At 56.0% G+C, this 14,089-nt stretch overlaps 3 protein-coding genes across 7 annotated transcripts in view; 1 reads left to right on the top strand and 2 right to left on the bottom strand.

Moving 5' to 3' along the window:
- The window catches only part of LOC146752688 (receptor-type tyrosine-protein phosphatase T-like), a 278,647-nt gene that overhangs the window by 241,751 nt on the left and 22,807 nt on the right, over positions 1–14,089 (top strand). The window lies entirely within an intron of this gene.
- On the bottom strand, positions 79–2,998 carry LOC146752704 (uncharacterized). 2 transcript variants are annotated; one of them, XM_085531362.1, is made up of 4 exons: positions 2,431–2,998; positions 2,275–2,356; positions 1,693–1,884; positions 79–1,312 (listed from the first exon to the last, which is right to left on the bottom strand). In XM_085531362.1, the coding sequence occupies exons 1-4, from the start codon at positions 2,509–2,511 to the stop codon at positions 1,290–1,292; spliced, it is 378 nt and encodes a 125-aa protein (XP_085387488.1). In that variant the 5' UTR covers positions 2,512–2,998; the 3' UTR covers positions 79–1,289. The 2 variants fall into 2 exon arrangements, with proteins under 2 accessions (XP_085387488.1, XP_085387489.1); XM_085531363.1 differs by having other exon boundaries at positions 1,693–1,887; positions 2,431–2,996.
- On the bottom strand, positions 5,186–10,967 carry LOC146752705 (uncharacterized). The gene is made up of 10 exons (XM_085531447.1): positions 10,739–10,967; positions 9,883–9,962; positions 9,759–9,811; positions 9,097–9,165; positions 8,698–8,757; positions 7,836–7,907; positions 7,384–7,476; positions 7,140–7,250; positions 6,685–6,832; positions 5,186–6,395 (listed from the first exon to the last, which is right to left on the bottom strand). The coding sequence occupies exons 3-10, from the start codon at positions 9,793–9,795 to the stop codon at positions 6,173–6,175; spliced, it is 813 nt and encodes a 270-aa protein (XP_085387573.1). The 5' UTR covers positions 9,796–9,811; positions 9,883–9,962; positions 10,739–10,967; the 3' UTR covers positions 5,186–6,172.

Consider the following 14,089-nt stretch of genomic DNA (forward strand, 5'->3'; position numbering starts at 1 on the left):
ACGTGGCTCAGGCCGGGCTGGGGCCTGGTGGGGGGGGGCGGCTGCCGGAAAATTTTTGGACAGCTCCCCAGGGCCGGGCTTTGGAAGGCCGTATTGACGAGAGTCAATCAAGCTCCGGCTGCAGGCGTATATGTGTGTGCCAGTTCTTTAACACAGTAGGAATCACAACTTGCTGCATGATCAAAATTCTACAAATGCTACTCCTGAACCCCAATGACTTCCAACGGTGTTAAATTACCCCTTGATCTCAAAGCAGAACAAAACAACAAAATGCCACACCAATAGTGAATACATAAAAACAAACAACTCCTTGGGCCTCAAGGGGAGGCTGATCCACAGGCCACGGCTGCCAGCGTGCAGCTGGGCTTCCCAGGGCAAACAGCAGCACACGGTGCATCAGAAGCTGAAAGAACCCTCAGGGAAGAGAGGCCAACTCAAGGGGCTGAGCACGGGACACCCTTCTTCCTCGCGGGCTGCTTCCCCTCCTCTGGTTTCTTTCTGTCAGTCCTCAGAGAGTAAGGAGATGCTCACAGCCTGTCACCAGCACTTACCGGTTGGCTGAAAGGCCACAGGTTGGGAAGACCAACAAGGAAACGTAGGAAAACCTGCACCATGTCAAGGGAGAGACGTGAAGCCGGCCGCTTCATCGCCCTGTGATTGCCAGCCCGAGCAAGGGACGTTCTGACCAGCTACTGAAAGAGGCAGCACCAGGTTTAGAAAGTTCGCTTCAATTTTATTGCGTACAAAAGGACTCGGCTTCTATTTATTACCCCGCCCACACCCCAAAATGAAACCCCAGTGCCCAGGATTTCCGCTTAGCAATCAGTCACTCAGCCTCCAGTCAGACCCAAGGAGAAGCCTGACCATGGGGCTACGTCACCTCCTCCCTCTCCAGTCCCAGCCAGCCCTATTTCAACCTAACCCTACACCAGGCCTGGACCTCAAGAGACACACCCTGAAGGAACGCAGCGTCTCCAGCTCTTGCCGTACACCAAGTCCTGCACAGGTGAAGCCCTCTTTGCTTCTAACGCAGAACAAGCCCTTCCTGTCCAGTTCACTTCCATCATCTCCACCGTCCATGACAGGGAAAGCACGGCTGTGCCGGTAAACTGGACTGTTCAGTCAGCTGCCTTTGGTGCCACCTCCGAGGAAGAGTTGCAGGTGGTTCTGCTGTCCTTTGTAGCTTCTTGCTCAGGCCATCATCCTTGCTTTCTGCTTTCCTTCTCGGCTTTCTTCCTCAGCTGAGCAGCGCTTCCCTTGCCTCGGCTTTCTTCACTCTCTCCCAAGTCTCAGTCCCCAAACTCTCCGAGTCCTACAAGAATCAATTCAGAAACACTCAGGGAACCTTCTCAGCTAACAACTGGTTGGCAGCTCGCTTTGGGAGCTCAAGTCACCCTCCTGGGCATGCTGGGCTGCCAGAACTGGGAACCACCTTCCTGACAGTCGGGCACACAAGAATCTCCACCCCTGTCTCATTCCCCAAATCCCACACAAACCAGAGCCTAAAGCCCTTTCCTGCAAGGTGGTCCCTGCACGGGCAGGTGGACCCTCCGCCTGGCAGCTCATAGTGTGCAGCAGCAGCCGCAGGATAAGACTGAGCTGGCACCTCCAGGCTGCTGCCAACAGTTACAGATGGTTCCCTCCCAGCCCGTTGCCCGTGCCTTTCTCCCAGCCCATGAGAGCACCACTTACTGCCTTTGGGGACTTGGAAACTGGCAGCATGATGGCCAGCACAGAGAAGCTGCAAAACGGCTCCATAGAAGAGTCCGTAGCGCAGCATGTTCTTCATTAGCATGGGCTCAGGGATCTCAGGTGGCCAGAAATGCAGTTCAGCAGCCATAGCACAGACAGCCTGCTGCTCTACTGCTCTCTTATGGAGGCTGCCTGCTGTGAGGGGGGAAAAAGAGACATCATTACTTTCAGGCACTGTGATGGAGTTACTTCCTGCTAGAAACATTTTCAAGCTGACTTAGAGAAGTGCTCTGAAGCTTGGTCACCTTGGGCTACCGACCCAAGAAGAAAGAGGGACATCAAACTTGCATTTCAGTTGCCCTTTAGCGCCTGCCTCGGAGAAGAGCCCTCAGCCTTCAGTACTGCTGCACTTACAGGTGAGGGGAAGAGAAGGAAGAGAGGACGGGTGGGTGTCAAAGAAGGGAAAATTTACCAGGCAAGAATAAACCTACCCCTGAGAACCATCACACACATGTGAATACTGCCTTACTAATATGAACAATAACATCATTCACACAGCTAAATTTACTCACATTCACGTACCTGGTTGTGGACATGTTCGAGGCCTCGCTGCTGCTGTGCTGTTCAATGCCGGCCACAGCAATAAAGCGCGCAGAAAGCCCATCTGTTGCAGACAGAGGAATGAGCCGTGCTTAACCAACACTGCTTCAGCGCACGCTTACAGTAAGGCACACCTACCTTGCGCTGGCCATGCAGGAAGCTCATGACGCAGCTCCAGACTGCTCTCCTGAGGCCCAGCTTCATTTCACGGCCACTCATGCTCTGCTGCTGGACATTCTGCAACAGAAAAGCCACCGGATGCAAATCCCATCCCTTGCAGATGGCATCAGACCTCCGCTCTCATGGCAGTCGCACTCACGGCTCCGGGGGAGAAAGCAGACGTGTGCTTACCGAGCGAGCGAGCGCTGTTTGCTGCCAGCTGCTGGTAGGAACCCACGCCTAACCCTACAGTACCAACAGTAACCTATGCCTAACTCTACTATGGGAACAATCAACTACTCCTAACACTAAAGAATGAAGAGGAACAAACTCCTAACAGGAAAACACCAACTCCTAACACTAAACCTACTCCTAACCTACTCTTAACACTAAAGTAAACAATAAGCAATGCCTAACTCGAAAACATGAAAAATAACCTATGCCTAACTCAAAAACACTAACAACAACCTACACCTAACTCTAAAACTAAACTAAACCCAAAAAACAACTACAGAAACAGGGACTGGAACAAACAGGGTAAAGATGGGACTGGGGGCCCACAGAATGTGGCTGCAGAATAGGCCCAAAGGAGGAACAGATGTTACAAAAATACCACCCAGCTAATGCTGGGGGTGGGGGCCGTGCAGCGGGTAAGGAGCTCAGCGCCTGGACCAGCCACGGTGGAGCTGTGACCATGCCAGTGCGGGGCCTGGCACGGTGGTGTGGTGCCAGGCCAGCTATGCCGCGGGCGGATCCACCTCCATGGGCTCCTCTGCAGGTGGATCCACCTCCATTGGCTCATCTGGAGGTGGATCCACCTCCATTGGCTCCACATGGGTGGTGGTCACAGGGCTGGTCCAGGCACGATGGAAAATGGCTCTCTTACCCATCCTCTGCCTGGTGGTCATGGCGGGCCCCCTCCTCCTTCTCACTCCTAGGGCCCCCAGCTCCATCCTCCCGCCTGAACCTGGGCAAACGTCTATCCTCGCCCTCTTAGCTGCCGACATGGCTGTTATTTGACACAGCTTTCAGAGGCGAGTGTGTTGCGTGCGGCAGCGGTGACCAAGGTGACATGGAGAGGGTTCTAAAATGGCGGCCGCACTGCTGGCACTGGTGTTCCACATAGGATGAGGAGGGGGCTGGTAATAGCAGGACAAGGGGAAACTGATTTAAGTTGAAAGAGGGAAGATTTAGGTTGGATGTTAGGGGGAAAGTTGTTTACTAGGAGAGTGGTTAGGCCCTGGAACAGGCTGCCCAGGGAGGTTGTGGATGCCCCGTCCTTGGGGGTGTTCAGGGCCAGGTTGGACAGGGCCCTGGGCAACCTGATCTAGTAAAGGTGTATGTTTGGTGGCCCTGCCAGGCAGGGGGGTTTGTTCTTCATGATCCATGAGGTCCCTTCCAACCTGGGTCATTCTGTGATGCTGTGATACTGGTGTGTGGCTGCTTGTCCCAGCGCGCTGACCTTTTGTCTTCAGGTTCACCAACAAGACTGTAACTGATTTATGGAGGAGGCAAGTGATGGGTGCTACTGTGTGACAATCAACATCACTTTGTGGAAATTTGAAAGCACCTTCCTCCAGAGCTGTTCACCTCCAGAAGAGGGTGCTCAGAAGTGTTTACTGGCAGAAGATCTGGCTGCAGATTGGTATGGGAAAACTGGGGAATGATACCATCGTGTCCTGTGAAGAACAGGATGCAGGTGGGCATCCCTGCTCCCTCTTGTCTGCTGGCAAGGCCCAGAAGATGAGATCCCAGAGCCAGAAGCTGCCATTCCAAGGAGAGCTGACTCAACCATTTTGGATTTGAGCTGTCACACCAAGGAGAGCTGACTGAACCACGTTAGACTTATTTGTAAGTTTATACTATCATTGGAAACTGTTGCCGTGGTCACAGTCATCGTCAGCGGAACAACAACTCCTGATGACCCACCACTACTGAAGATCAATGACTGAACTACAAAACACGCCAGATCCATGGTGGTGACTCTCTCTCCCTCTTGCTTCCTATAAAGACTCCTTGATTCTATTTCCTATCTTTTCTATTGCCCACCTTCCCTTCCTAATCACCCTAAATCGTAATAGCGTCCATCCTCCAACATTTGAACCATGCTCAGGCATACACGTATGGACCTCCTCTCCTTCCTATAAATTGTAGCAGGACAGAGAACCACAAGGATTGTCAGCTCCCAAGTCATACAAGTATTGCACACAACACAGATAACTTCATCTGCTGGCCCCGCTGTCTCTGCATACCACCAAGCGAGGACCTGCAATGCCCAGGCGAGACGATGTGCCTGGCAGTGCAAAGCCAGCCCACGTGTGTGCAGATGGCAAGGAGCGTGTGGCACTGAGCACCGACAGCCCTTGCCTGCCCAGGACTGCGTGTGGAGGGCGTTCCCCACTGCAGCCCTGCCCGACAGTCAGTAGGGGTGTGCGGCCATGATGGCAGTAATGAACAAACTGCTGCTTCACAAAGATCTTGGCCCGATTAGAAATCTTTGAGTAGTGCTGTTACAGCAGACAGAATGTGATAAGCGCAAGTAGTCTCCTGCACTTCACATCCTTGCTACTTTGTTCTGGGTGTTGTCACTGAGCAGCATCTAACACAAGTTCTGCCCTGGTCAGCTGGCTGCCTTAGCTTGAGCCCTGATGGCAACGCCGTGACGTGATGTTAGTATTGCTGTTTTCTCCTCGTCAGAATACTCTGCCTTTTGAAGGAAGCAGCTTCTTGGTTATTTTGTTTTGTTGTTGAACTTTATTGAATTAATTTACAATATCTATATTCCATATAGTTACAGATGTTTTGAATATGATCATTTGTGGTGCTGAGATTTTTTGTAGAAAAGCTATACTCAGTTCAGAAGGTGTAATAAGGATGTTAAAGAAAGAACCCCCTGTTGTGTTGACCAGTGATGATGCTCCCACCCCCTGACCAATGGTGGAGAGGAGCATGAAAAGAGAGGTGGTGCTGGGGGGATCTTGGGGCTGCTGGGCCTGTCATACTTCTCCCAGGCAGAGGTTTTACAGGTGTTGCATGATGCCCCCAAGCTGACCCCGTGGGGGGGGGGGGCACTCCCACATCCTGAAGGATGGAGGAGAGGAGCGGGAGGGCAGAGTTGGTGCTGTGGGGGGCTGGGAGCTGTGGGGCCTGGTATGCTTTCCCCTGGCTGTAGTTTTCTGGGTGTCAGATGATGCCCTCAAACTGACACCCTGCGGGGGCTGCTCCAACCTCCTGAAGGATGGTGAAGGAAAGTTGGTGACAGTTCCTGGGGGGGACAGGGGGCTGCTGGGCCAGTTGGCTTCCCCCAGGCAATGGTCGTCCGTCTGTTGGATGATGTCCCCAGGTCTATACTCTGCTGGGGTTGCTTCCATCCCCTGATGGATGGTGGAGGGGAGGGTGAGGGCAGAGGTGGTGCTGGGGGCTGACGGGCCTCTCAAGCTTCCCCCAGGCGGTGGCTGCCCCCAGGTGATGCTCCGAGGGAGCCACTGCCAACCCCTGAAGGATGGTGGTGGGGGACAGGAGGATGGTGTTGATGCCTGGGGGCAGCTGGGCCTGCCACTCATCTGCCAGGGTGCTGCTGTTTGGGTGCCAGCCAATGACTGCAAGCTTCCAAACCAGGTGGGTCCCTCCTGTCCCCTGAAAGAGGTGTTGATGCCCAAGGTGGATAGGGGCTGCTGGGCCTGATGTACTTCCCGGGGGCCACGGAGCCTGGGCTGGTGAGCTACAGGGGCCGCAGGGGGGGCAGTTGAGCCCGACAGCCGTCAGGCCTGGCAGGGGCCGCTCTGGTGGTGCTCTGCAGCTGCTGGGCTGGTCGTTGTTGGTGCCCTGTCTTTCTGTCCAGCGCCTTGAGGCAAGCAAGCTGTCCGTTGAGGCGAGCAAGCCATCTTTCCAAGCGCGAGGTGCTGCGGGCAGTATTCTCGGCTGCAGCAGCTGCAGCAAGGCGCCTGCAGAGAAAGAAACATGCTGAGGGCACAGGAGAACCCCCTGCTCTCCTTCCTCACAGTGCATGGTAGAGCCACCCTCAGCTCCCGGCCTGTCTCAGGCCCAGCAGTAAGAACATGCAGCAGGAATGGCTCGGCCAGTTAAAACATCTGACAGCATCAATCTCAGACAGTGTTAGGCAACAACTAACTGGCTTCTCTATGCTGCTTTAACTAGAAATGCCTCCTGGCTCACAGGAGCCCTATAGTAAAGAGGGGGGCAGGGTAGGGGTGGGGGTGAACAAGAACTCACTGGTTTATCTGCCTCCGTTGCCGGATAAGACGATAGCATGAAAACATTGCCATCAGCGTGGTAACGAAGATAGCTGCACCGAATCCCAGACAGTACTTCTTGATAAAATTATCTACTGCGGCATTTGCATGTTCCTCACCATCCGCACCTGGAAAAACAATGTGGATCTGTTTCACCAGCTGCTGCTTTGAGTGACGTCGACAAGAACAACCACAGGAAGGATCCCGCTCCGGGCTGCTGTTGTGCCTGGTGGCTCAGGGGAAGCACAGCAAGCTCTGGAATGCAGGGTCTGTGCACAGGAGGTACTATGGAGGGTCCTGTTTCCTCTCCTTATCTGCTGAATGTGGTTCTGGTGGCCTAGTTCCCAAAAGGACAAAGTTCCTAAGTCCCTGGGAACTGGCTGCAGTGGGAGGGGAGCAACCCCTAACCACGAAGCCACTATGAGCAGCCCTTACCTGGAGTGACAGTTGCTGTCTGCATGGCATCTTTTACTCTCAGAGGGACAGTCAGTGTGCGAACTCTGCCGTTTTGAAATGCAAGCCAGCACATAGGTGCTCCACCTGTCTCTTTAGAAAGGAGGTAAGAGAGTGGGACTGTAAGTAACTGCTTTTCATCAGGAAGATGGTACAGTTTCTCCACATGTATTTCTAGAAATTCAGCTTCACAAGTCTTTCAGGGAACAGACGGAAATACACCTACCACGTGCTTTGTCCTTCATGATTTTCATTAGCAGAGGGGGCAGTGTCTGCAAATATTTTCCTGTTTCCAGGGTCTCTTTCTGTTTCTCAGGACCTAAACAGAAAGCATTAAGATAACTTTCAGACAAACAAGGTATTAAACTGAAGGGTCTTTTCAGTGAAGCCAGTAACGACAACAGCCACCCCTGGGATGCCTGTGGGGTTCCAGCACAACTAAGGATTTAGCACGGCCTTCCCTGGAGGCACTTCTGCAACCAAAGAATGAGAACTTTTCACCACACACTGCAACTTACATAAATGCATAACGGCATCACTGAATGGGACCAGGGCATTGTGCGAGGGCAGGGCACATACACACAGGTGTGCATTCTCACTCACACCTGCAGACATGCCCGGCTGACATTAGGACTGTGAGCTGGCATCTCTCAAAGGAAGTAAAATCTCATGACGTACCCATTCGAATCCCTGGGGCTTCTGTCCTGGAGCTCAGATGGGAAACTGGATGCCATTCACCTCCACTAGGAGCTGTCAACCAACACAGACAGAGCAGCTCCTGTCAGACACCTGTTTAGACTGGAATGACAGCACTGCTCCACAGCACTCTCCTCTCCCTGCCACACAGAAGCATCTGGCAAATAGTTGTTGGGTGCCTGCAGTGGCACCGTGACAGTCCAAAAAGGAACCGTGTGCAGAACTGCCTGGAGAAGGGAAGGGGGTGGAAGAGGAAGGGCAAGATCTAAAGGCCCTTTCCCTTGGGATTGCCCTGAGGCTCACAGGCTGGATTATGCTGAGGCTTTGGCAAGGCGTTGCTTATAGGCACAGCATTGATGAGAAACATCTCCTGGTGTTGATGCCTGGGGGCAGCCGGGCCTGCCACTCATGTGCCAGGGTGCTGCTGTTTGGGTGCCATGGTATGCTGTGATTTCTCTCTTCCTTAGGGACCTGCAGTGACTGGAAGGGGCTCAGGTGATGACATGGCACCCAGACCTGGGTCAAAAGTTGCAAAGCTGCAGAGAGGCCAGGTGGGCAGTTGGCTGGTACTCAGCAGCTTTCCAGATACTCTCCAGGCCAAGTAAAACAATCTTCAGAGAAGGCATAGAAGAACATTTGGCCCCTCAAGGTTTTCTTAGTGGGGAGATCTCTGATGTACGGAGACAAAGTCAACGGGATGCTGGGAGCATGCAGCACCCAAGAAACAGTGACTACCCAAGCTTCTCATGGAGAAGAAATCACCAGGCAGTGAAAAGATGAACCCCTCCTGAACTTCCACAGCCAAATATGAGCAAAGATCATGAGATGAAGACTGGTGACTTACCTCTGGCATCCACCCCAGGCTCAGGGACACGACTTTGCTCTGGAAATGCACCAAAGGGGCCTGCAGGCACAAGAGTGATCAGACACAGGTGAGGAGAGCTTCCACTGCGCACTGGGGTCTGCTTTGTTTTTTTTTCCTGCAGTGACCTGTGAGGACTGGCTGCAGGTCAGGGAATGACATGGCCCAAACAGCAAAGGAATAGGAGCAAAGACTGGCAAGGGCCGCCTTCTCACTGAAATGTTACAATTCTCCAAGTAACAAAAATACTAATGACTGATCTGTGTACGACCTTCAAAGCACAAAGAGACTTGAAAGACCTTTGGAGGTCCTTACATACCCAAATAAGCTATTACAGCACTAATTTTTCGACTTCCAAGGAAACAGACACTCACAACTTACCTCGGAGTTTCCCCTGAGGCACAAAAGCAGTCTCCTTCGGGTCATCTGAAGGAGTACCAATGTCATCATCTACAAGAAAGAAGAGGGATGTTCCCATTGCATGCTGTGATCTTCCTCTCCCTTAGTGACAGGGAAGGGGCCAGGTAACAGGATGGGAGACTCAGGCCTTGATTGCCAAAGATATAGAGTGGCCAGGGTGACCTGGAGCCTGGCACTCAGCAGCTTTAAAATTGCTCCCTCCTTGCCATGTGCAGCACCCCTCCGGGACCGCGTGGAAGAGCATACAAATAAAAGGTGCCTGAACCCATCTGGGCTACAGCTGGGGGTCTCTGTTGGGAACCAGGATTTTTCTATGGGGAGCATCAGGCAGCTGGAGCAGAAATGCTCATGCTTTTCCCAGCACACATCTTCCGAGTTCTCCCCTAGGACACCCCCAGGATGAAGAGCATGCTCCAGCCAGCCAGCGGCAGAGCCGTGGGAGCACAGGGCTTCCTCATGCCCTTGCCCAGCTCCTGTGGTGCTGCCTGTCCCCCCTGTCCAGTACCCCTCCCCCCCCAATCGAAGGCAGCCCTAGGGCAACACGGCACAGAGCCACTGCAACCAGAACCTGGGCTTCTCACCCTCAGTTCCGCTTATTTTTTACCCCATCTCTGCCCACCCACCTGCTCCTGCTGCTCGCCACAGAGGGAGAAGGGACATTAAAGACCCAGAGACACTGTCAAAAGATAAAGAAAATCGATTCAGTGTCCATTCCAGTGCCTGGCCACCCTTTCTGACCAGTAATACCTCCTGGTGTCCAGCCTGAATCTCCCCTGTCGCAGCTTGAAGCCATTCCATCTGGTCCTATTGAGCTGTGGAATCAAACTCTATAATGCAGAGATGGGTTATAAAGCAGGTATGTTTATTCCAGCGTTGCGCAGCGCCGGGTGCAAGGGGGATAGCTCCTCCAAACTTGCACACCGACTTGTAAAACCGTGATACAGATATAGGTACACCTTATGCATAGTCAATGATTTCCCGTAATTCTGATACATATTCAATAATTCTTTATCATACAGACCCCCTCTTGTTATCGCCCATCTTGTCAGGGAGATGCAACTCCTCTTCTGATATTTACAACCTCTAATCCCTTTCTGGACAGGTCTCAGGGAGTTCTCACTCCTTATCTGCATCCTTCCTGCTCTCCCAGACCCACTGTCTCCATTCCTTGCTATTCTAACTAACTAAATCATTTTCTGTAAACTACCTTTAACTATCCCCCTTCTAGCTCCCCTTTGTTCTAAATTCCAGCAGAGCCTCTGCTTCTTGCTTCACTGTTCAGGTTCCCACAGGGGCTACAGGGGGCTCCGAGGGGATATGGGGGCTCTATAGGAGCCTACAGAGGGAGCTGTATAGGTTCCATAGGAGCTCTGCGGGCTCTATGGGGCTGTAGAGACTCTATGAGGGACACGAGGGATCTACGGGCGGGCTGAAGGGGGCTCTGTGGGGGCTATAGGGCAGATATAGGGAGGCTGCGAAGGGCTGTATCGGCCCTATAGGAGCCATAGGGCACCGAGGGGGCGGGGTAATCCACTTCGGGTGCGGCCCGCAGCGCCATGTTGGGGCCTTGGGGGCGGCTGTTGGCGGCCCTCAGCCCACAAACCTCTTCCGCTCCCCCGGCGCTTCGCTCCGCTCCCTCCGCCGTTCCCCCCCCTCCGCCCCACGCCACCAGGTCAGGCCGCTCCGGTTTCCACTCCCCCTTCCCACCATTATCCGCAATGGGTCCGTGCCGTAATCCGCTCCCCCGGAGGGAACGCGTGCTCTGCGGAAATGGGTCCCCCTGGGAAACGCGATCCGCTTCACTGGCGTTCGCCCTCGCTTTGGTTCCTACGGCCTACAGAGCCGGAGGAAGGCGATCCCGGGGAGGGGGGGGGGTGTCAGCTGTGTCTCCACGGAGGGCTGTGTGTCCCCCCCCCTACAGGTGGAGCTGCTGCTGCTGCTGCTCGAGTACCCCCGTGAAGCATGCGGGGTCCCGGGGGGGTCCCGGCGGTATACGAGGCTCTACTGGAGCTGCTGACTCTGCCCCACAACCCTCCGGGTCACCCCCGGGCTCTGCTCCTTCTGGCCACCGTCACCGTCCTATTGGCCACCGGCACGGGGGGGTCCGTGGGTGTCGTTGCCCCCTTTGTGACCCTCCTGCTGCAGGAAGCCGAGGGGGTGAAGCAGGGGGGGGCCCGGCGGCAGCAGCTGAGTGTCTGCGGGAGCTGCTGAGGGGCCGGGGGACCCCCCCAGGATGTTGCCTTGTGGGGCTCGGAGGTCCCTGCTGGGTCGCTTGGCTGTAGCCTCTGCCATTCAGCCCCTGGTGCTGCTGCTGGTGGAAGGCGAGAAGCTTTGGGGGGGATGAATCTTGGGGGGGGGGAGGGCTCTGCATTGTTACTGGGGAGGGTCTGGGGGCTGAATTTGGGTGATGGAATCCCAGGGATCATCACCTTGGTACTGGAAGGGATCAAGGGATCCATTGGAATCTCATTATGGGGGTGGGGGGAATCCAGGGGACCTTTGTATGGATGGAGGATCTCACCCCCCATCTCTTTTCTTTCTCATCAGATCCTGTTGAATCCTGCCGTGCTGATGGACCAGATCCTGGAGCTTCTCCTATGTCTGCAGGTGGCTCCTTCCACAACCTGCTGCCAGATCCTGGCCTCACACTGTGATCCACTGGGTCCCAACAGCCCTGGGCAGCCTCGTGTCACCGTGGGGCTGAGCTCCTCTGGATCCCAGTGCTCTCCTTCCCCTTCTAATGCACCTCCCTGCCATGCAGCCCTTACAGACCCCAGGGGTCCCGGTGTTGTCACATCACTGGATGCTGGGGATCTCCTCCGCATCACACTGCTGGATCCCAAAGGACCCCTTGGCAAAGCACTGCTGGATCCCAAGGATCCCCTTGGCACAGCACTGTGGGATCCAGACCCCAAGGACCCCCCCATGGCACCACTTCCAGGGCTCCCAATGATGGAGCACCTCAGGATCCCAGGGGGGACCCCCGTAGCAGCCCCTTGGTGGATCCCATCCCCCCACTTCCACGCCACCTCCTTGCCCACTCCTTCCTCCTGACTCCGCAGCCCAGGCCCAGCTGCTGTGGGTGCTGAGGGACTCCAAGAAGCCCCCCCGAGCTCTTCCCCTATTCTAACCCAACTGCTGCCCACTGCGGAGCTGGCATTGCTCCATGCTGCTCTCTGGGGGTCCCGGGGGGGTCTTTGCCCCATCCCTGCGTCCTTCCAACACCGCTTGGCTTCCTTAGCCCAGCACCCAGCTCTGCCCCCCTCCCTGCGCCTCTTCTTCCTCCTCTGCCTCGGGACCCCCCCCTCGCCCCCCTTACCCCCCCATTTTGCCGCCAGCCTCTTCCCCACGTTCTCCGACCCCCCCGAGCTTCTCCTGCCCCACTTAGAGCTGGCAGCCTCTGCTTGTTCCGGGGGAGGGGATGAAGGTCAGCGGGGCAGTTGTTGGCTCCGGGCTTTGGTGGTGGGGTTGGCAGCTCGGGGGGGTCCTCCCGGTGTTTTCTGCCGGGCTCTGGTGGCCTTATCTAAACACTTGGGGGGCTCGGGACCCCCCCCCCCCCGTCGAGTTGGTCACAGCCGCCACCTCTTTGCTGCTGCGCTGCCCCCATTTCGCCCCCCAGATCTTAGAGGCTGCGGAGGGGGGGTGCGGGGGGTCGGGGGGGGCTCTGGGCGCCGCTTTGAGGCAGGGGGTGCTGAGCGCTGCCGCCCCCCTGCTGCCCCACGGAGCTCCTCCGTTAAGCCCACACAGCGTCGGGCGGGGGCGACATCGACGTCGGCGACCGGGCTGCGCTTCACGACTTCCGCTTTGGGTCCCCCCAAGCTGGGCACCGTGTTGGCCGCCCCCCTGCTCCGCCTTCCCCCCCCTCGGGTAAGCACGGAAGGGGGGGGTCGGCTCTCAGCCTCCGCTCTGTCCCCCCTTCTTTCCGCCTCCATCACCTCCCCGACCCCCCCCTCTTCCCGCTGCTCCCCCCCCCTTTCGGTGCCCCCCGGGATCCCCGTGGTTACAGGAGGGCTTTGGCACGATGGGGAGCCCCGGGGGGGGGGGTTACGGCTTTGCCTCCGTTTGGAGCCCGACGACGCGACCCCCCCTCATCGCCTCCACGTGTCTCCGTCTCCTCTTTGCCCCCCCTTCCTTTACCCGTAGCGGCTCAATTGCGACCATTGGCCGTCTCCCCCCGCCCCTTGGGACGCCTCCAGGCGACGCCGCATGTTCGACGCCATGTGGGAAACGCTGGGGGGGGACCCGAAAGCCGGTTGGTGTGGGAAGGGGCTCGAACCCCCCGCCGCCATCACCCCCTTCGTGTTGGATGAAGGGGACGGAGATGGGGGGTGGGTGGCGGCCGCCTCGTTGCCCCCCCCGCGGTCTGGCCCTAATTTGGGGGAGGGAGGGGGGAGTGGACGTGCGGTGTCAGCGCTGGGGGGCTCTGGTGCCTTTGGGTCGCCTATTGAGGGGGGAGGCTTGAGGGCAGCACACGGGTGGTTCGGGAAGGTATCTATGGGTCTGGGTCGGTTCTGGGGGGTGGGGAAAGGAGGGGTGTTTCTCATGAGGTTTTCTCTGTAAATGGGAACGATGCAGATTGGAGTGTTGAGTTTTGTGTTCCGTAAGGATTCGGATGCGCGGTTCCGGTCCGGTTCTGCTGACCCGGCTTCGTTTCGTTGTGGTCAAGAGAGCGGAGAGCTCTCTGCTGCCACCGCGTGGCCAAAGAGCGGAACTGCACCCCGGTGTCACTCCAAACTGACCCCCCATCGCCACCCCAGCGATGTCGCCCCCTAAGGGATACCCCAACATAACTCCAACATAACCCCAACATGACCCCCCAGCGTCGCCCCCCAGCAACAAAAACATCCCTCCCTCCCTGATAGCAACCCCAGTGATACCCCAACATCGCTCCTAACATCGCTCCCCAACATTACTCCAACGTTATCCCAACAGCATCACACCAGTGTCACCCCAA

This window comes from Coturnix japonica, unplaced genomic scaffold, assembly GCF_054131305.1.
Source record: "Coturnix japonica strain WE unplaced genomic scaffold, WE-NBRP24 Scf042, whole genome shotgun sequence".
NCBI lineage: Eukaryota > Metazoa > Chordata > Aves > Galliformes > Phasianidae > Coturnix > Coturnix japonica.